The 20,936-nt window shown below is 43.4% G+C and overlaps 1 protein-coding gene across 5 annotated transcripts in view; it reads left to right on the forward strand.

The window, feature by feature from the left end:
* The window catches only part of MYRIP (myosin VIIA and Rab interacting protein), a 390,291-nt gene that overhangs the window by 354,943 nt on the left and 14,412 nt on the right, over window positions 1-20,936 (forward strand). For all 5 annotated transcript variants that reach the window (XM_082746223.1, XM_082746221.1, XM_082746224.1 and 2 more), the window contains one exon: window positions 19,697-19,891. In XM_082746223.1, the coding sequence (XP_082602349.1) occupies window positions 19,697-19,891 (195 nt within the window). The remainder of the gene's footprint in view (window positions 1-19,696; window positions 19,892-20,936) is intronic.

The raw sequence follows: 20,936 nt of genomic DNA on the forward strand, positions 1-20,936 counted from the left end.
CTTGATCCCAACACCCTGGGATCATGCCCTGAGCCAAAGGCAGAGGCTTTAACCCACTGAGCCACCCAGGCACCCCTCTAACTCTCCATTTAACTGTTGCCTTGGGTGGCGGGGGCAGGGTACGGGGTGGAAGCTTTAACTGTTCACTTAGAGCCACAGCTCTTATCCATAGGGCTTGAACAGGTGACGGGGAACAAAGAAATGGAGCAGGGATATCCATAGGAGGTCTGAGAAAGCCTCAGAATCCCTGGTAAAGATGATAGAAGGTATTTCTCTCCTGAAGTCAGTCTGTAAAGACTGGAGGAAGTGACTACTACTTCAAATGCAAAGATAGCTACACACAACTTAAAGGAAAATGAAAAATCAAGGAAATATGACACCACCAAAAGATCACAATACTCTTCCAGTAACTGATCTCCCAAAATGGAGATCTGTGATTTACCTGATGAAGAATTCCAAATAGGTTTTTAAAGCAAGCCAATGAGCTATGAGAAAACACAGAAAGTCAATTCAACAAAATTAAGAAATCAATGCATAAAACAAAATGAAAAGTTTAACAAAGAGGTAGAAATGATAAGAAGGAACCAAACAGAAATTCTGGAGCTGAGGAATACTATGAATGAAATAAAAGGTGCAATAGAGAGTATCAAGAGCAGAATGGATTGAGGAGAAGAAAGAACATGTGAAGTAGGAGACAGGACCTTGGAAATTATGCAGCCTGAAGAGAACAAATGAAAAAGAGTGAAGAGAGCCTATGTGAACTATGGATACCATCAAGAGAAGCAATCTGAATTATTAGAGACCAAGAAGGAGAAGGAAGAGAGAAGTGGGCAGAAAGCCTGTTTTTAAAAAATGATGAGGGTGCCTGGGTGGCTCAGTGGGTTAAAGTCTCTGCCTTTGGCTCAGGTCATGATCTCAGGGTCCTAGGATTGAGTCCCGCATCAGGTTCTCTGCTGAGCAGAGAACCTGCTTCCTCCTCCCTCTCTTTCTGCCTGCCTCTCTGCCTACTTGTGATCTCTGTCTGTCAAATAAACAAATAAAATCTTAAAAAAAAAAAATGATGGTGAGGGGTGACTCAGTTGGTTAAGTGTCTGATTTCAGCTCAGGTCATGATCTCGGGGTCCTGGGATGGAGCTCCATGTCAGGATCCCTGCTTGAAACTGGTGGAGAGTCTGCTTCCCCCTCTCCCTTTGCTCCTCCTTCCCATGCTCTCTCTTGCTCTCTCTCAGTCTCTGTCTCTCAAATAAATAAAATAATAATAATAATGGTTGAGAACTTCTGAGCAGAGTTTTGACCATCCAAAGTTTATGAGCTTCATGAAGCTTATAAGTCCTCAAAGAGGTTAAACTCAAAAACTTTTTTCTCTAAGACCCACCCATAATAAAACTAGCAAAGATGAAGGACAAAAAGAGGATCTTAAAAACAGCAAGAGAAAAGAAACTTATCACTTATAAAGGAATCTTCATAAGGCTATCAACAGATTTCTCAGCAGAAACCTTACAAGCCAAGACACAGTGGAATGACATACTCAAAGAAAGAAAAAAAATAATCCTGCCAACCAAGAATACTTTATCTGGAAAAGTTGTCCTTCAGAAATGAAGTACAGATGACCTCATTCATTCCCAGACACACAAAAGTTGAACAGGTTAAGCAACAGTAGATCTGCCTTACAAGAAATGCTAAAGTTCTTCAAGCTGAAATGAGAATGAGCTAATTAATAATATGAAGGCATGGAAATATACAATGCACTGATAAAGGTAAATATATAGCCAAGTACAGAATACCCTAATACTGTAATATGGTAGTGTGTTAAGTACTTAATGCCAGTAAAAAGATTAAAGGACAAAATATGAAAAATAACTATAGCTACAATAATTTGTTAAAGGATACAATATAAAAAGAGGTAAATTGTGACATCAAAAACATAAAGGGGGAGAGTAGAATGTAGTTTTGTATGCTACTGAAGTTGTTATCAGCATAAAATAAATCATCATATCTATAAGATGTTTTGTGTAAATCTTATGATACAAGCAAAATCTAACATAGATACATAAAAGATAAAGACACGGAAGTCAAAGCATACCACTACAGAAAATCATCAGTCACAAGGAAGATGGCAAGAGAGGAAGAAAGGAACAAGAGAACAACAAAACAGCCAGAAACCAATTAATAAGATACATTAATTAGTCCTTACCTATGAATAGTTACTCTAAATGTAATAGTTACTCTAAATTCGCTAGTCAAAAGACATAGAGTAGCACTATGGATAAGAAAACAAGACCCAACTATCCACTGCTTACAAAAGACTCACTTCTGCTTTAAGGACACATATAGGCATAAAGTAAAGGGATGGAAAAAGATATCCTACGAAAATGGAAACCAAAAGAGAACAAAGGTAGTTTTAATTATATCAGACAAAATAGACTTTATTCAAATTCTGTAATGAAGCAATGTCATTATAAAATGATAAAGGGGTCAATTCATCAAAAATATATAAAAATCATAAATATGTATGCATCTGGTATTGGAGCATCTAAATATATTAAGCAAATACAAACAGATCTGATAGGAGAAATAAACAACAATACAGTAGGGGTAGGGGCCTTCGGTACCCCACTTTGAACAGTGTATCCAGAGAGAAGATCAATAAGGAAATGTTGGACTTGAACTATATTTCAGACCAAAAGGAACTGAAATATGGACATATATATATATATATATATATCCATATATTATATCCATTCCAACCAACAAAAGCAGAATGCACATTCTTTGCAAGCTTACATGGGAAATTCTTCAGGATAGAACATATGTTAGGTTACAAAGCAAGTCTTAACAAATTTAAGAAGGTTGATATCATACTAAGTATATTTTCCAACTATAGTGGTATAAAACTAAAAATTAGTAACAGGAAGAAAACTGGAAAATTCACAAATATGTGGAAATTATATAACACACTCCTAAAAAATCAATAGGTTAAAAAAACAAATCAAGGGTTGCCTGTGTGGCTCAGCCAGTTAAGCATCTGTCTTCAGTTTAGGTAGTGATTGAGCCCCATGTTAGGGTCTGGGCTTGGAGGGGAATCTGCTTTTCCTGCTCCCTCTGCCCCTCATCCCCTCACCCACTTGTGCGCTTACTTGCTCACTCACTCTCTCAAATAAACAAAATAAAATCTTTTTAAAAAATAACAAAGTAATAAAATAAATCAAAAGGGCAATAAAGTCTTCAAACAAATGAAAATGGAAACCAAATATATCAAATCTTATGGGATGTAGCAAAAGCAATTCTAAGATGGAAGTTTATAGTGATAAATGCCTACATTAGGAAAAAAAAAAATCTCAATAAACAACCCAACTTTACACCTCAAGAAACTAAAAAATAAGAACAAACTAAACCCAAAGTTAGCAGAAGAAAGGAAATAACAAAATACAGAACAGAAACAGATGAAATAGAGACCAGGAAAACAATAGAAAAGATCAATGAAACTCGAGTTGGTTTGGGGGGAAAAAACAAAATAGACAAAATTTTACCTAGACAACTAAGGAAAAGGAGAGCAGATTTAAATAAGTAAAATCAGAAATGAAAGAGGAAACATAATAATCAATATCAGAGAAATATAAAGTACCCTGAAAGAACACTATAAACAATTGTATGCCAACGAATTGGACAACCTAGAAGAAATGGATAAATTCCTAGAAATGTGCAACCTACCAAAATTGAATCACGAAGAAATAGAAAATCCAAATAAACCAATAATGACTAAGAAGACCGAATCAGTAATCAAAAATCTCCCAGGACAGAAGTGCCCAGGACCAGTGACTCATTCTGCCAAATATTTAAAGAAACATAAATGCCATGCTTTTTTTTTAACTCTTCCCAAAAATTGAAGAGGAGAGAATACTCCCAAACTCATTCTATGAGGCCAACATTACCCTTTTACCCTAGCCAGATAAGGACACTAGAAACTACAGGTTAATATCCCTGATGAATATAGATGCAAATATTCTTGACAAAATATTAGCAAACTGAATTCAATAATACATTAAAGAATTATACAGCATGATCAAGTGGGATTTATCTCTGGGATGCCAAGATGGTTCAACATATACAGATCAATAAATATAATATACTACATTAATATAATGAAGGATAAAATCATGATCTTCTCAATAGAAGCAGAAAAAAGCACTTGACAGAATGCAACACACTTTCGTGATAAAAACTCTCAATAAATTGTGTGTAGAAGGAACATCCTCAGTATAACTCACAGATGACAAGCCCATAGCTAACATCATACTCAATGGTGAAAGACTGAAAGCTTTTCCTCTTTTACAAGGGCGCCCACTCTCACCATTTCTCTTCAACATAATAGAGGAAATCTTACACAGAATAATCAGTCAGGAAAAAGAAATAAAATGCATCCAATTTGGAAAGAAAGTAGTAATTGTCATGTTTGGAGGCAATATGATCTTATACAGAGAAAATCCTGAAGACTCCAAAGAACTGTTAAAACTAATCAGCAAATTCAGTAAATTTGCAGAATACAAAATCAACATACAGAAGTCAGTTTTTTTTTTATATACTAACAAGGAAATATCTGTAGAAGAAATAAAATAATCCCATTTGTATTTGCATCAAAAACAAAAGAATACTTGGGAATAAATTTAATCAGGAAGGGGTGCTTGGGTGGCTCAGTCATTAAGCATCTGCCTTCGGCTCAGGTCATGATCCTGGGGTCCCAGGATGGAGCCCTGCATCAGGATCCTGCTCGGCGGGAAGCCTGCTTCTCCCTCTTCCAACCCCCCGCCCCCCCGCTTATGCTCCCTCTCTCACCATGTCTCTCTCTGTCAAATGAACAAATAAAATCTTTTAAAAAAAATTTTAACCAGGAAAATGAAAGACCTGTACTCTGAAAATTATAAGACTTTGAAGAAAGAGATTGAAGAAGACACAAACAATGGGAAAATACCCCATGTCCATGGATCAGAACTAATTTTGTTAAAATATACACACCATAAAATCCTTCTATAGAATCAATGCAATTCCTATCAAAATTTTATTAAAATTCCAATGACGTTTTTCACAGAAATAGAAAAAAGCAATCTTAAAATTTGTATGAAACCACAAAAGACCCCAAATAGCCAAATCAATCCTGAGAAATATGAACAAAACTGGAGGATTTGCATTCCTGATTTCAAACTATGCTTCGGTGTCATAGATGTCAAAATAGTATGGTACTGGCATAAACAGAGACATACAGATCAGTGAAAGAGGATCAAGAGCCCAGAAATAAACCCTCATATGCTCAATTGGGAATACTCAATGCTAAAAAGATAGTCTCTTCAATAAATAATATGGGAAAACTGGATTATCTCATGCAGAAGAATGAAATTGGACCTATACCTTACATTATTCACAAAAATTAGCCCAAAATGAATTAAAGACTAAAACTCCTCAAGAAACATAGGGAAACATCATAGGGAAAAATAATACGTGAAATAAATAAGTGAAGCTACCATCAAACTGAAAAGCTCTTGTATAGCGAAAGAAACAACCAATGAAATGGAAAAGCAACCTACAGAGTAAGAGAAATTATTTGCAAACCTTATATGCGATAAAGGTTAGTATCTAAAATATATAAGGAAGTCCTACAACTCAATAGGAAAAAGTGAACAACCTAATTTAAAAGTGGGCAGAGGGGGTGCCTGGGTGGCTCAGGCTGAAGCCTCTGCCTTCAGCTCATGTCATGGTCTCAGGGTCCTGGGATCAAGCCCCGTGTTGGGCTCTCTGCTCAGCAGGGAACCTGTTTCTCTCTCCCTCTCTCTCTGCCTGCCTCTCTGCCTACTTGTGATCTCTCTCTCTCTCTCTGTGAAATAAATAAATAAAAGCTTTAAAAAATAAAAATAGAAAAAATAAAAGTGGGCAGAAGACCTCAACAGACATTTTCCCAAAGAAAGCATACAAATAACCAATAGATAGGGACATGAAAAGATGCTGATAGAAAAGACACCTGTTAGAATGGCTACCATCAAAAAGAGAAGTGAAAACAAGTGTTAGTGAGGATATGGAGAAAAGGGAACCCCTGGGTACACAGCTGGTGGGGATGTAAATTGGTATAGGCGCTGTGGAAAACAGTATGGAGGTTTAACTACCATGTGGTCCAGTAATGTCCAGTAATATCTGGGCATATATCCAAAGGAAAGCAAATCAGGATCTGGAAGAGATATCTGCTCTCCCGTGTTTAAGGCAGCATTATCCTGTAGCCAGGATATGGAAACAATCTAAGGATCCACCTACAGATGATTGGGTAAAGAAGATGTGGCATATATGTACAATGGAGTATTATTCAGTCTGTGAGGAATAAGGAACTCTTGTCATTTGTGACAACATGGATGGACCTTGAGAGTGTTATGCTAAATGAAATAAGTCAGAGAAAGACAAATACTGTATGATCTCATATGTGAAATCTAGAGGAGGTGAACCCATAGACACGGAGAGTAGAGTAGTGGTTGCCAGGGTCTGTGGGATGGATGAAAGGGGGAAGTGTTGGTCAAAGAGTTCAAACTTCCAGTTACAAGATGAGTAAGTACTGGGGAACATAGCATAGTGACTGTAGTTAATAATACTGTATTATATAATCCGAAGTTGCTGAGAAAGTAAATCTTAGGTGTTCTCACCACACACCAAAAAAATGGAGATTATAAGAGATGATTGAGATGTTAACTAACCCTATTATGGTAATCCTTTCACAGTGTATAAGTGAATCAAATCATCCTGTTATACATCTTAAATTTACACAATGTTATGTCTCAATTGTATCTCAGCAAATCTTGGTGGGGTGGTGAAACATGTTCATCCTTCAAAAGCCATAAAGTTAAAAGGCAAACAATAACTGAGAAGACATATTGCTTAAATACATAATGGGCAAACAATTACTTAGCCTCATAATGCTAATGGGTAAAAAAGGCAACGCACATGAGCAGGCAATCCACCAAAAAAAAAAAAAAATGTAAATTACCAATAAGCATGTGAAAAAAATATTTAGCTTAAACTGTATTTTAGCTGTATCTAATTCAAGATGTAGCTCAGAACTTAGCATATGGTCTGCACATTCATCTTTCCCGTTCAACAAATGCACAGTAAGATGCTGAGAAGATGGCCATGAACAGGGCAAAGTTCATCATTTGTTTAGACGAGCAACAAAAATGCAAATTGAAATACCGAAATGTCACTTTGCCTAACAAATTGGATGACTAAAAAGAATCATAACCAACGTTGCTAGGAGTTCAGGGAAAGAGGCAGTCTAATGCACACAAAATAGTAGGAGCCCACGTTAATGTGCTGGGAACTGGGTAAGTCCAAGCCATCAGAACAGGCACACCCTTTGATTCAGCGACTGTACTTTGCATCCTTTATCCTATGGAAAAACTGAACAAGCTGCCCAGGGTACACCAATGCAATCCATCAAGCATTGCATTATTCTTGTAGGGAAACAATGACCTAAATGTCCAACAATAGGGACTCTTGGCAAAATGGAGGGGACAAGGTCCAGAAAACAGATAAGGCATCAGCACTACAAGAGCAGACACATTTGGTCCAGATACAAGGAATTATGTAAATTTGATGTCAGAAGTTGGAGAGGTTTTGTTTTATGCTCTGTATCGCCCCCCCATCTAGCCCCTGCTCTCTGAACTAAAAAGCAAGTCTGTCTTCTGAAGGCGAAGGGGTGGTAGAATTGACATTTCCAGATTGTAGAGAGACTTGAAATAGCTCTTGCATAGAGTGGGAAAGGAAATTATATGGACAAATAGAAAGGCCTGCATAAGGCCAGAGATCATGAACATTTACCTGAGACACAGAGCCTGCAAAAGATTACAGAAACCTTGAACACAAATAAATGCAAAATAAAAACCCATTCTATTGGAAGAAATGGTCTGTTAGTAGCAGTTATATTCATAAATCCACATCATTGGATGTAATTACACAGTAGTACAGCCCAAGTGTCAATTCCAAGATTTACATTAGAACTCCTCATGTCAGGGGCTTCTAGTTTAGTCATTAATCTGCAATGAAATTCATGGATGAATCTCAAACCAAGTTTGGGAGCTGGTGAGAGCAGATAAAATGGAAATGAATCCTCTCCATACTAGGAACAAAAAATGGGACATTAAAACTTTAGAAAACTGCAAGTCTCCAGGAAACATAGCTGTCTAATGGAAGAAAAGATAATGTAAAGGTGAATTCTTCCAAAATTAGGGCAGAAGCCTGATGTAAATCAAATCCAAATCTGAACCAGACATTTTTTTAACTTCTCAAAAGAAAGAAAACCTGATAGAAAAAAATCCAGAATAATTTAGACACATTTACAAAAAATAAGATCTGAATGAAGAGGACCCCCGTATTAAGATATTACAGTATACTTTAAAAGCACAGTAATTAAATTTGTGAGAGAGTGATACAAGCTATAATAAAATAGGCCAGAAGTACGATCTAGAATATATTAAAATTTAACTCATGATTTATCTCATGATTCCCACCTACCTCTCACCCCCCGTCGGAGAAAGAAACTTCTTAATAAATGATGTTGGGACAAATATCCACTAGTTATTTGGGGGAGGGGAGGAGGTAGCGAGGGGGGGAAGGCCCTTAATTTTCCCTCCAGTAAAGGGAGCAATGGATCTTCCTGGTGTGCAGGCCCAACAGGACTTACAGGAGACAATCCCTTATGAGAAGAGGCCACACAGGCTCTAGAGAGCGAATCCCTGTTCCTTTGCCATTTATTCAACAAATAGTTGTTGAGCTATTCCAAGAGATGCAGTACAGCAGGGATAAGAGAGAAGAGTTACCTGCCTCATGGAATTTACCTTCTATTGGAGGAGACAGCTGATAAATATGTAGACAGGTTCAGGGGATGATGTCAGATTGTGTTAAGGACTAAGAAGAAGGTGAGTCCAGGAAGGTCTTTTCGGACACCATTCTGACCAAGTGTCCCTTGGACTGAGGCCTGAAGGACAAGAAGGAAGAAGTCGGGGAAAATCTAAAGGAAGGTTCTTCCCGGCAGAGCAACACAAGAAAGACTTACGGTGGAAATGACCTGGACAAGTTTAAGGAACTGATGAAAAGAGCCAGGGTGGTTGGAGCAGTATGGCAATGGGGAGGACAGTGAGAGGAGTGACGGGGGCCATGCGGAGAACCTCAGCTTTTATTCTGAGTGACATAAGGAGCACCTGGAAAGGTGTCCACAGAGAATGACAAGGAGGACCTTTTATTTACCAAGATCCCCCACGCTGCCAAGAGGTAAAAAGAATCACCTCCTTTACCAGTGATCATGGAAGATGGTTTCACATCTCACTGGGCTTCTTCAGAAGTGAGCACGTGCCCCAGCAACCCCCCGGTTACTGCCAGCAGCAGGCAAACACTTTCAGTCAGTATCAGAAACAATTTTTCTGGAGAACAGCCAGTAAGTATGCAAAAGCAAAAAAGACTGGTGACCATGATCACCCCCTCTGCTGGGAAAGCAAGTCCTGCTTGCCAGACACCGACCAAAGCAGGTGCAGGCAAAGGTAATGGCCCCTTCATCCCCCTCTTTTGTCACCTCCACCAGTCACGAAGTGGTCTTCACTGGGTGTCAGTTGGCCGGCATTAAACAAGAACATGACCTCAGGAAAACATACAGGCCAGGGAGTTTAATTCTGGATTGAAAGTGCAGAGTTTTCAAAAATTCACTTCTGTCATCACCATTAGGACAGCAAGTCATTTCTTTCATACATGGCCTTGACCATCAAACCCTAGATGATTTAGGCCCCAAACATTCCTAGAGGACAGTTCTCTAATCTCTGTTATGGTTTGTAGTTTCGTTTTATTACATATGCGAATTTATTGTTCACACTCCAATTTCCTTCCACAATTCTGTGTCACGCTCTTTCGTCAAGTCATTTCAGGGACAGGGGTCTGTTCGTGGAGGATGTATTTTGACAGGTTGTAGAGGCCTCGCTAGAGCGCCTTATGTCTTATGAGAGCTGAAACATATTTGCATTGAATTTTTCTAGCAGATTTCTGTGGAGTTTTTCTAGCAGATTTCTATGGAGTTTCTTTTCTTACCTTTGAAAAGGGGTGGGGGGAATACATGAAATCAGGATAAATTTCCTTGTTTCCTCCTGGTAGTTTGATGGAAGCATTTCTTAAAGCTAACACAGCATCTGTAATATGGGACAGAAAAGTAATGAGGAGACCATGAAGTCTGGACCACGCTTAGAGCAGATTTCCTTAGAGACCACATTCCTTTTCACTGACTGTCCTTGCTGGCTCAATCCCAGGTAGGTTCAGGAAGGCTCAGAACCAGAGCTTGTCACTGAGGAGATCTCAAGCTCCGTAGTGTGGCTTGGTGGGTGGTGTGGCCAAAGCTTATTCTGCTGAATGTCAATGCAGCCCTTGTCTCGCTGACCTATCTATTGTTATTGATCTGATTATTCAGTATAATTCAGTTCCACAGTCACTTCCTACAGACCACTGGGTTCCAGGAATTATGTGCATAGGAGGTGGTGTGACAGGTGGGAAGGAGCGTGGGCTTCGGAGACCAAAGGCTCTGGGCTCAGATCCCAGCTCTGCATCTTCCCTGAGCCACAGTTTCTTCATCTCTAGAGATGGAATTAAAACATCAACCATGTCAGGTTGTTGTGAGGGCTAAATGTAATGATGAGAAGCCTGGAGTCCTAATGGTACCAGGACCCACATTAGCTCTGAGCTTGCTGCCTTCTTCCTTCTGTTCTCTCCTGGAGGGGTCTCAGGAGCAGCCTTCAGCAGGAGAGAAGTGGGGCCCCATGTAGGTTTTATGCAATGTGAGCTCCTGAAGGGCTTTTCTACGCTGCATGAGCACTACCCCTTTATGTTCAAAAAGGTCCTCAGAAGAGCCCCGGTGAAGCTTTTCCCTGCATTACCTGGAAGGTCCACGATCTCCCATCAGCCCCCTGAGGAAGGTTCATTTATCACAGGCTCAAAGGAGAACAGGAGGACCTCACACCTCCACCATTTTCTCGTTTTTACCAACCCAGCTATGAAGGTTGTGTCCCCCCAATCTGCTCTGGTGACCTGACAGCAAAAATGACAGATTCAAGGGGTACATGAGTTGACTCAGTCATTAAGCATTTGCCTTCTGCTCAGGTCATGATCCCAAGGTCCTGGGATCTAGTCCCACATCGGGCTCCTGGCTCTGTGGGGAACCTGCTTCTCCCACTCCTCACCCACTAGTACGCTCACGTGCTCTCTCTCTCTTTCTCTCTCTCAAATAAATAAATAAGTACTTTTAAAAAACCAATATAAAGACTATAAGGGTGACCTGGAGCTTATTCCATCCTGGCCATTAGCAATCACTGTCTCTTGGATGGTCAGAAAGGATTTCTGCAATACTATATTTTCCCTTATTCCAAGAGCCCAGGGAACCCTTCTTTCTCTGCTGGTGTTGAAATCTCCTTACCAGTGTCAGTTTGTGCCAGCTCCCTGGGCTCACTCAGCTCAGCCGACTGGGCTCACAGCCCATCTCGCTGCCTCCCTCCCCAGTCCACAGCCCCGACATGCTCTCAACTCTTTCCAGAAAAGTGCTCCTCACCCTTGTAACTCCTACACAGCTGCCCCATCCCAGGCCCCAGCAACCTTGAATTCCAGCTGCAGTAAGAGTTTCCAATGCTTTTCTCTGCCTCAGCTTCTCCCCAGCCCTTAATCTGTCCCTCCTCTCCCAGTCGGAACTGCCTTCCTACAAACATAGGCCTCTCGAGGGGCCTGTGAGGAATCTGGGGTTCAAAAACAGGCACATCTGGGTGCAAAGCCGGCTCCTTCAGAGCAGACCCCTCCCTAAGGCTCAGCTCCTCATCTGGGAGATGTGGTCATAGTACAGGCACCAGAGGGCAGTCAGGAGAGCTCAGGGAGGCAAGGCCAAAAGTGCTCATCCCAGAATTTGGCATGCGGTGAGTGGTCAGGAAATGCCAGCTCCTGAGAACAATAGCCACAAACCTGCTGTGGCACCCGCTTTCAGGGGGCACAAAACACAAACTCCTGAGTGTGGCTTTCAGGGCACTGCCCTGCCCCCGTCTCCCTTCTTCTGTTTGTCATCCTTGTCATGCCCCAGGCTGCAGTGCCAGTCCCTATGGGGTCAAGGCTCCGGGACTGGTGTCCGAAAGACCTTCCTCGTCTTCACTGTTTCTTAACTTCTTTCTTGTGCTTCCAGACCAACCCCAATGTCACAAAGTGGTGGGACCCCTAGAGATCCACAGCCCCCTGCTCACAGTGCAGGGCAGGGCCTGTCCTCTGCTACCTGCTGTTGGTCGTCATGTCCCTCTCCCCTTTCTGCTCTCTGAGGACAGGGATGATGGCTGACTGGCCTCTGCATCCCCTGCAGGGCACTGTGCCAGGGCCTGGCATGGGACAGACTCTTTCTCAAGGCTTGCATTTAATTAGTGCTGATGGGAAACAGCAGGTGATGTCTGAGGACCTGGTTGTTCAGTTTCCCAGATAGGCAATGACATCGCTTGTTGTTTTTTTTTTTTAAAGATTTATTTATTTATTTGACAGACAGAGATCACAAGTAGGCAGAGAGGCAGACAGAGAGAGAGGAGGAAGCAGGCTTCCCGCTGAGCAGAGAGCCCGATGTGGGGCTCGATCCCAGGACCCTGGGATCATGACCCGAGCCGAAAGCAGAGGCTTTAACCCACTGAGCCACCCAGGCGCCCCAACATCGCTTGTTTTTATTGCATGTCAGTACTCCCGGTTCGCTCTGCTCCCAGTCAAAGGGAAATACGTGTGTATGTATTTCCCAAAATACGTGTCTGTGCCTGGCGGGGGCGGGGGTAAGGGGTGGGCGGTCTGCATGTCCATGTCAGGTTGCCCATTGTCATTTCTTTTTTTTTTTTTAATTTTTATTATTTTTTTATTTGACAGATGGAGATCACAAGCAGACAGAGAGGCAGGCAGAGAGAGAGAGGGAAGCAGGCTCCCAGCTGAGCAGAGAGCCCGATGTGGGGCTCGATCCCAGGACCCTGGAATCATGACCTGAGCCAAAGGCAGAGCCTTTAACCCACTGAGCCACCCAAGTGCCCCCCATTGTCATTTCTTAGGACAGACCATTCTAGAGTCAGATACTATGTTCTCTTTTTTTGTCATTAGGTTACCCCTTGTTTATGAAATTATGGTGGTGGTAGATAATACTAGGTCATGGTGGGATTTTTTTCTTTTTAAAATATTATTTTTTAAAATATTTGATTTATTTATTTGAGGAAGAGAGTGAGTGAGAGAGAGCACAAGCAGGGTGAAGGGCAGAGGGAGAAGCAGACTCCACGCTGAGCAGGGAGCCCAATGCAGGACTCCATCCTGGGATTCCATGAACATGACCTGAGCCGAAGGCAGATGCTTAACTGACTGAGCCACCCACATGCCCCTCTTTTTAAAATATTCCTAGTTCGTAAGAAAAAAACTAGGAAATGAAGAGAAGCAAAGTTTAACTTTCTTCAGTAAAGAACAGTGAAAAGCATTCTTCAGAACACAGGTAGGGGGGGCGCCTGAGTGGCTCAGTGAGTTAAAAGCCTCTGCCTTGGGCTCAGGTCATGATCCCAGAGTCCTGGGATCAAGCCCCGCTCTCCTCTCAGCAGGGACTCTGCTTCCTCCTCTCTCTCTGCCTGCCTCTCTGACTCTCTGCCTACTTGTGATCTCTGTCTGTCAAATAAATAAATAAAATCTTCAAAAAAAAAAACACAGGTAGGCAAGGAAAGCTGTTTCGAGAGCATGGCATATAATGGAAGGCATCTGAGTCACCAGGCCATCGCCATTAACTGGTCCACCTAGAGAGAGTAGAGCAGGTGGGGGTGAGTGTTGAGGAGGGCTAACCCTGGACCCAGGCACTGTGTGGCCCCTTGACACATGCTATATAATTTACCCTCCAAAGTCTCTTGAGCTAGATGGTGTTACCTCTTTCACAGTGGGGTCTCAGAGAGGTTAAATCATTTGCCCCGGGGCACCTGGGCAGCTCAGTGGGTTAAGGCCTCTGTCTTCAGCTCAGGTCATGATCTCAGGATCCTGGGATCAAGTCCCGCATGGGGCTCTCTGCTCAGTGGGGAGCCTGCTCCCCCGACCCCTTCTCTGCCTGCTGTTCTGCCTACTCTCTGTCAAATAAATAAAATCTTTAAAAATAAATCATTTGCCCAAAATGTCACAGGCAGTGTAATCTAAAGTTCCCAAGCCTCGTGGTCTGGGGTATGCAAGAGAAGGTTACACTTACATCAGTCCTCAGTAGGAAGCCACAGGACGGCAGCACCCACGACCCTCCCCCCATAGCAGTTGGGGGAAACTAGGGAGGCTTCTCCAAGCGTGCATGGACAGTCCACCCATAGGGGCCTGCTTGGGGCCTTTATAATTATCTAGGGAGGACAGCAGTGCCTCCCAGAGGACAGGCCTCACCAGGCCGCTGCTGCCCACATGCCTTCTCACAGACAGGTTCCAGAGCAGCCATGTCAAGGCCAACATATGACTTCCGTACCCAAGCACTTCTGCACCCATGGGCCCTTTCCTCCATAGAACCCACTAACAAATCAAATTTTACAACTGTGAAGGTATAAAGATTAATATAGGAATATTATGAATTAAAACATGTTCCTGGACCTAAGAGTTCTTTTTTATCTTCTTCTTTTTCATTAAAAAAATAAATAAATAAAACATTTTTATAGGCTCCTAAAAGAATGATGAGCAGTGGGCTCCATGCCTGCTGAGCCCAGTGGACAAGAAGTGGGAGTCTTTTGCCAGAATGGGAATCCTCTCACCACTGCCCACCCCTGTTTCATGGATTGGCCCATGGACCTCAAAGCCTACTGCCTCTTTCTTTATCTCACAAAAACCCTAGTGCTCAGGTCCCTCAGTCTCTACCTGTTTAGCTCTTCTATTCTTGTTATAGGCATTGGAACCGTTCCCAAGCTAGAAAAATTTCTCTTCTGCCCCAGACGCCTGCATACGTCATTTAACCTGGAAGGCTTTTCTCCTCCCCACATTGTATTTGATGAGATCATATCAAGACTTACATCAAGTCTAATAAATAGACAGCCGGGCCTCTGTCACAGCCTCGGTCCATCACATGCAGCCCGACATGGGATCTGTTTTGGCCCCGCTGAGTCAGGCAGACACACACTTGAGCCTGGGTGGAACCAGGCCTGGAATCAGGCCTTTGGCATCCAGAGTGTTCCCTCTCTGGAAAGCCAGGCATTTCACGCGCTCCCACTATTCGCGTTTGGCAAGCTTGGGATATTCTGGTAAGGAGCATTCCTGTCTATTCCAGCTTGAAATGAGTCTGCATTTCTTTGTCCAACACAATGCTTTGAAATGAATGATGATGCCGGAAAAAAAAAAAATCTCAGGAGAGTTTACAAGGATTGCTACTGATCAAGTATATCTATCATTTAGGCTGGAAACTGTCTTTTCTTTAGAACTCTGTAGACTCAGAATCTGTCCCTGGGAACACCTTGCATTCTGCTTGTCTTGGGCAAACGGTCTATAAGGAAGAGTAAATGGAAGAGGAATTCGTTCTGGCAGCATGTTTTATGTGAAGGGGGAGTACATGGGGACGGGATGGAGAGATTACCACAGCTAAAGTTTGTGGGGAGTGAGACAAAAAGGAAAGAAGTCTTGCTTCTCTCTGCAGTCCCTAGAGAGAAAAGCAGGAGACAGCTGGGGTTTATGACTCGGGTCCTGCCTTGCTCTTCTGCTTTCTTGGGCCCATTGAAATGGCCCCCATGGCAGGACCCCAGCCCCAGAGTGATCCGTAACCTTCTGAAGGGTCTGCCTTGATCCTGCTGTTGCTTACAGGCAGCAGGAAACATGACTCTTTGCTGAGGTTCCTTACTGTGCCGGCTCTGGTGAGTGATCAAGGGAATCGGAGTGCTTCTCATTACCTTTGGTATCCTGAGTGTAGACTGTTTGGGTCAACCCCAGAGGTAGTGAGAGGTCACCATAATGGATTTGATGTTCCACATGGGTCTGGGACACAGACTGACCCTGGCAGGGCACACTCAGGCTCTCAGTAGTGACCACTGGGAACCATGCCCCAGCTGCTCCAAGCCATGGTGGCACACACCAAGCATTTAAAAAGGGAATCGCACGGGTATCTGGCGTTCATTATTCATTATTTAATTTGTATTTCTTTGATCACTAGAAGGTTGAATTTGTTATTGCATGGCCATTTCCATCCTATCATCTGTGGGGCCCTTGGCCTCAAGTGTCCTTGAGACCAACCTTCCTGTTCTGTAATTGCCCCTATGCTCTCTGCTAATGTCCACACTTTCACCTCTCCCTTCTTTGATCCCATGAAACTGTCACATTGAATCCATCTTATAATTACTCTCTGGAGTACCATCAGCTACATAATAGCTCTCTTTGGGCTCTCAAATTGTGCTTTGTTTGTGCCATTCAGCTAGGCCCTCCGGGGCTGTAAGCAACAAAGCAGAAGGATCCTTTAGCTCTTCACTTCTCCCACACACAGGGCTTCCTGCCAGCACCCCGGTCCACACCAGCTTTTCATCTGAACAAAACCCTGTCCAGTGCTAAATATAGCTTTATTTAACATAATTGTACAAGGTGCTTTCTACTTTTAAATCTAGACTGGCCAGGGAGTGGGACATTTACATAACTAGCTGGTGTCAGCCCTGATTTCCTTTATTGGAGTGGTAAGGAAACTAAGGAACGGGGAGGTTTGTAGCCCTGCTCCTGTCATAGGACTAATTAAATCCCAGGTATCTTAACTTCCGGTAGGTGCACTGTTCACTCCCACCCCCCATATCCAAGCAAATAACCCAGTCCTTGGTTGTGGGCAAGGAGCCCCTGAATTCCTGCAAAGGCTCGTGGATGGCAGTGTGTACTTCCCCTCTGAGAGCTCACCTACCAGACTGGGGGAGGGGTGCTCCCGCCATCTGACTCACCAACCAGAGATCTTGTCCAGTTTGCATATACTTTTTTTTTTTTTTTTTTTTTTTTTTTTTGCCACTACCCCCAGCTGGAGGCTAGTCAGCTTCTGAAGTGTTCCAGGACTTTCCCCAGACCACAGAGCTTCCAGGTGAAGCTGTGGTGCGCTCTTCAGCCCAGCTGCCAGGTACTGCCACATTCTGACTTAGTGGCAAAAGCAGATGCCTTCAGGGCACCTGAAGTATGTCTGCATGTCAAGTGGCTGGCGTAGGACTAGGCATGCCATGAGGGCGGTGCTTTACCCATTGTCCACTTTATCCCAGCACCTGGAACAGAGTCTGCACACCCTAGACCACCCCCAGTAAAATATGTAGGGGGAACAGTGAGATCTGGCAAGTACGTGTCTCATGGAAGCCATTCTTGTTAAAAAGGACACCTCTGGGCAATATTTGGCTTCCAGCTTCCAACCCCTATGGTTGAATAAACAAGGCTATTTATGGATAGAATGGAACAATGACCACCAAGCAACAGCGATGCCCCACTTATCGCTTTGATATAATGTGTTCAGTTGGAGTCAGGACGCAGGACCAGTTTAAGCACCTCTTAAATCCTTCCCATTAATAACCTTGACCCTTTAACAATGTTGTCCTAATTGGAGACATGTAAATTTTCACACTTTCTTTTCTAACTGTGCTGTGGTCTTTTTCTGAATCTTTTAGTCATATGCCTTTCTTTAAAAAAAAAAAAATATACAAAGAATACCCCTTTTACCAAATAAGGAACAGACTTTCTAAACACAAACTTATGTCCTGAGAGAAGGGTGACAAATCTGCTTTCATTCATACAACGTCACTTTTTCTAAAATGGACTTAAGCAAACAGTGGCAGCTGTTTAGTGCCAAAAACATTTTGAGCCCAATTCATCTTCACGATCCGCCACAGCGAGTCACAGCGTCCTGGATCACAGGGGACAGCCCCTGTTTCTCCTCCGGTGAAGCGTTGACACTGACCTTATTCCACTGGGTCTGTGTCATCGTCCTTCCATCCCATTCTCCCGACACCCCAGACCCATTTGTTTGGGTTTGTAGCAAAGTCCCCTGAACCAAAAGGAATGCGGCTCTTGGGTCAGCCAAGCAGCTGTTCTAGAGCAGACAGGCTGGATGGGGAGCCCTCTGGGCACACGTGCCTTAACCCTACAAAGGGTTGACAGATATGAGACCCTGTGCCTCAGCATAGAAGCCTAGAGTCAGCTTTTAGACTGTGACTTGTCACTTAAACACATCAAATCGGGAAGGGTATCAAAACATCCTCTAGCAAGTAGAATCTACTTGGAAGAATGGAAAATCAAGCGATAGCCATCATTAATATTTTAGCCACCATTAATATTTTGGTACCTTAGAAGGTACCAAAAGCATTAAAATTCCAGATTTTCTTGAAACATTTTAATGATAAATTGTAAACACACACACACACACACACACACACACACACCATTCAGCAGCAGGCAATATTTGACTTCCAGTTTGCAAGCCCTTTGATGAGATAAATAAACTGGGTTCTAGATTGAAACCATTGCCATCCAGAAATACCAGACTCCAGCCTACTGCTTGATGTTCTGTCCTCACAAACTTAAAGATGTGGATAACTTTTTGTGGTGGCAGTGCCTCTCTCCATCAGTGACCTTGGCCCAGATCTGGACTGATAATAATTTTCAGTGCTGAATGTAAAAGCTTGTGTCAGTGAGGACTATATTCAGCTGCAAATAACAGAAAATCTGGCCAACAGTGGCTTCAATGGTAGGGGACTATTTTCCTCATGTAACAAGATGTTCAGAGGCAGGGGTGACTCACAGTGGTTCAGCTGATCTGCGGCTGTCTGGGCCAGGCTCTTTCAGGCTTTCTGACCCACCCTACTCAGCATTTTGGTATCTGCCACAACTGCACACCTGTGATCAAGGTAGTCAGGAGTGGGGAAGGAGGGCATCAGCTGGATCTATTCACCTGGTTAAGGAAACCAAAGCTTTCATTGAGACCCCTGCGCAAGCTTTCCTGCCAGGCTTACTGATCAGAATTGTGTGGCGGGACTACCCCTGGCTGTGAGAGATGAGGGAAATGGAGGGTTTCTCCATTCAGCCTCTATAGTCAAGCAGAGCAAGGGAAAATGGGCTTGACAACAGGTGTGAGGGAGCAAAACACACAGGGGCTACTGACACACAGCAGAGGAACTCTTCCAACACTCATTGTTCAGATGATGAAGCTGAGTTCTAGAAGTACACAGTAACTGGGTTAAGATCCCATCATCAAATGAAGTTAGAGCCAGATCTAGAACCCAGGTCTCTTAACACCCAGTCCAGAAGGCTCCCTAATGGACCAGCCAGGGTTGTGGTTGGACAGAGTCTGTAGCTGGAGCTGTATCAAAGAAGTCATCCTCCAGGAAATTAGCTTTGGTGATAAAACCACCAGCAGTGGACAGGGGATGGAATAGCCCCCCCTTGAGGTCACCGTCTTCCCTGGAGGGGAAGGACAATAGAAGGACAGAATCAAATAATTGTGTGTATCACAGAAGCCAGGCCACGTCAAATCAGGCGACCTCCAGGTGCCCTCCAGCCAGGTAGACTTTTCAGTTTCTCGTTCTTTTGGCACATCGATGTTTGTGTGTGTTATAATGGAATCAGTCTCATGATGAGCACCGTGATGATGTCAAATTTCCATGTCATTGTTAATGTGCTGTTCTTGTCTTCTCTTCCCTTCTGTTATTGGACCAAACAGAAGTATTCTGCTGTTTCTCTCTGCAACATCTCCACAGAAGTCTTGAAGGTCATCAATGCCACAGAGGAGCTGATAGCAGAGTCCTCAGGGCCCTTGGAGTTCCCACCTGTTCCTCCCGACAGAGAGAAGGGGACATTTCCTCTCGGGATAGACCAAGTGAGACTGGATGAGCAGCTGACTTCCCTGGAAGAAAACGTAAGACAGTGGGGATGTTCCCTGTCTAGGGCAAACCAGTGCAAATAAGAAACCAATGAAGGTGTAGCCCATCCCAAACAGTGCAGGGATGCATACACACTACACCGTAGCAGATCTATTCCCAGGGAGGCACCGGGCTGAGTTCTCCAGAAGCAGACCTGGAAATGTGGGTTTGCATGCAAGTGATTTCCTTGGAAGCACTCTGCCAGGGAAGCTGGTTAGGGAATGGGGGAAGACAGGGAAAGGGAAAAAGTCAAGGGAAGGTGTGACCTTTTTTTTTTTTTTAAGATATTATCTGTCCGTTTGACAGAGAGAGAGAGAGAGCACACAAGCTGGGAGAGTGAAAAGGCTCCCCACTGAGCAGAGCCCAACATGGGGCTCAATCCCAGGATCATGACCTGAGCCAAAGGGAGACACTTAACCAACTCAGCCACTCAGGGGCCCCAACAAAGGTGTGACCTTAAAGGAAGAGTACCTTTGACCTGATCCAGCAGGAAGCACTAAGGCGTCAGTTGCATCTCAGGGTTGTCCTGACTTGAGGCAAAGGAATTGGCCTTTCCTACAGCCAGCAGACGGTGTCTTCTTGTGGGGGTGGGGGGGGATGCAGAAACTGTAAAAGGGACCCAGTTGGGATCCAGGTGGAGCACTGCCACAGGGAAAGGGGGTGGTTGCCAACAGAATATAGGTCCCAAGTGGTCTACCCTGCTTCCAGGCTTGTGTGCTGGTAGTGGATTTTTCTAGTCTAACTTGGGAGGATGGAAAGGAGGTACCAGATTCTTACATATAAATATCCACACTCATTCTTGAGTGTTTTAATAAATTCCTGATGAGAATTTCCCAACACTCCAGACTAGGGGGTGGCACAGAGCTTGGGACAGTAGCCACTCGGGCCATAGTCTCTGTCACCAGTGGGCATAGTCCTGCCCATGGACTCAGGTAGTTCCATCTTTCCGGACCCAGCAGAGTCAACCCTGATTGTGGGGTGCTGTCATGAATACAGTTCTCAGAAATCAGGATCTGTTAGTACAGGTGATTTTTGCAAAAA

The sequence above is a fragment of the Mustela nivalis genome (assembly GCF_964662115.1).
Source record: "Mustela nivalis genome assembly, chromosome: 1".
Lineage (NCBI taxonomy): Eukaryota > Metazoa > Chordata > Mammalia > Carnivora > Mustelidae > Mustela > Mustela nivalis.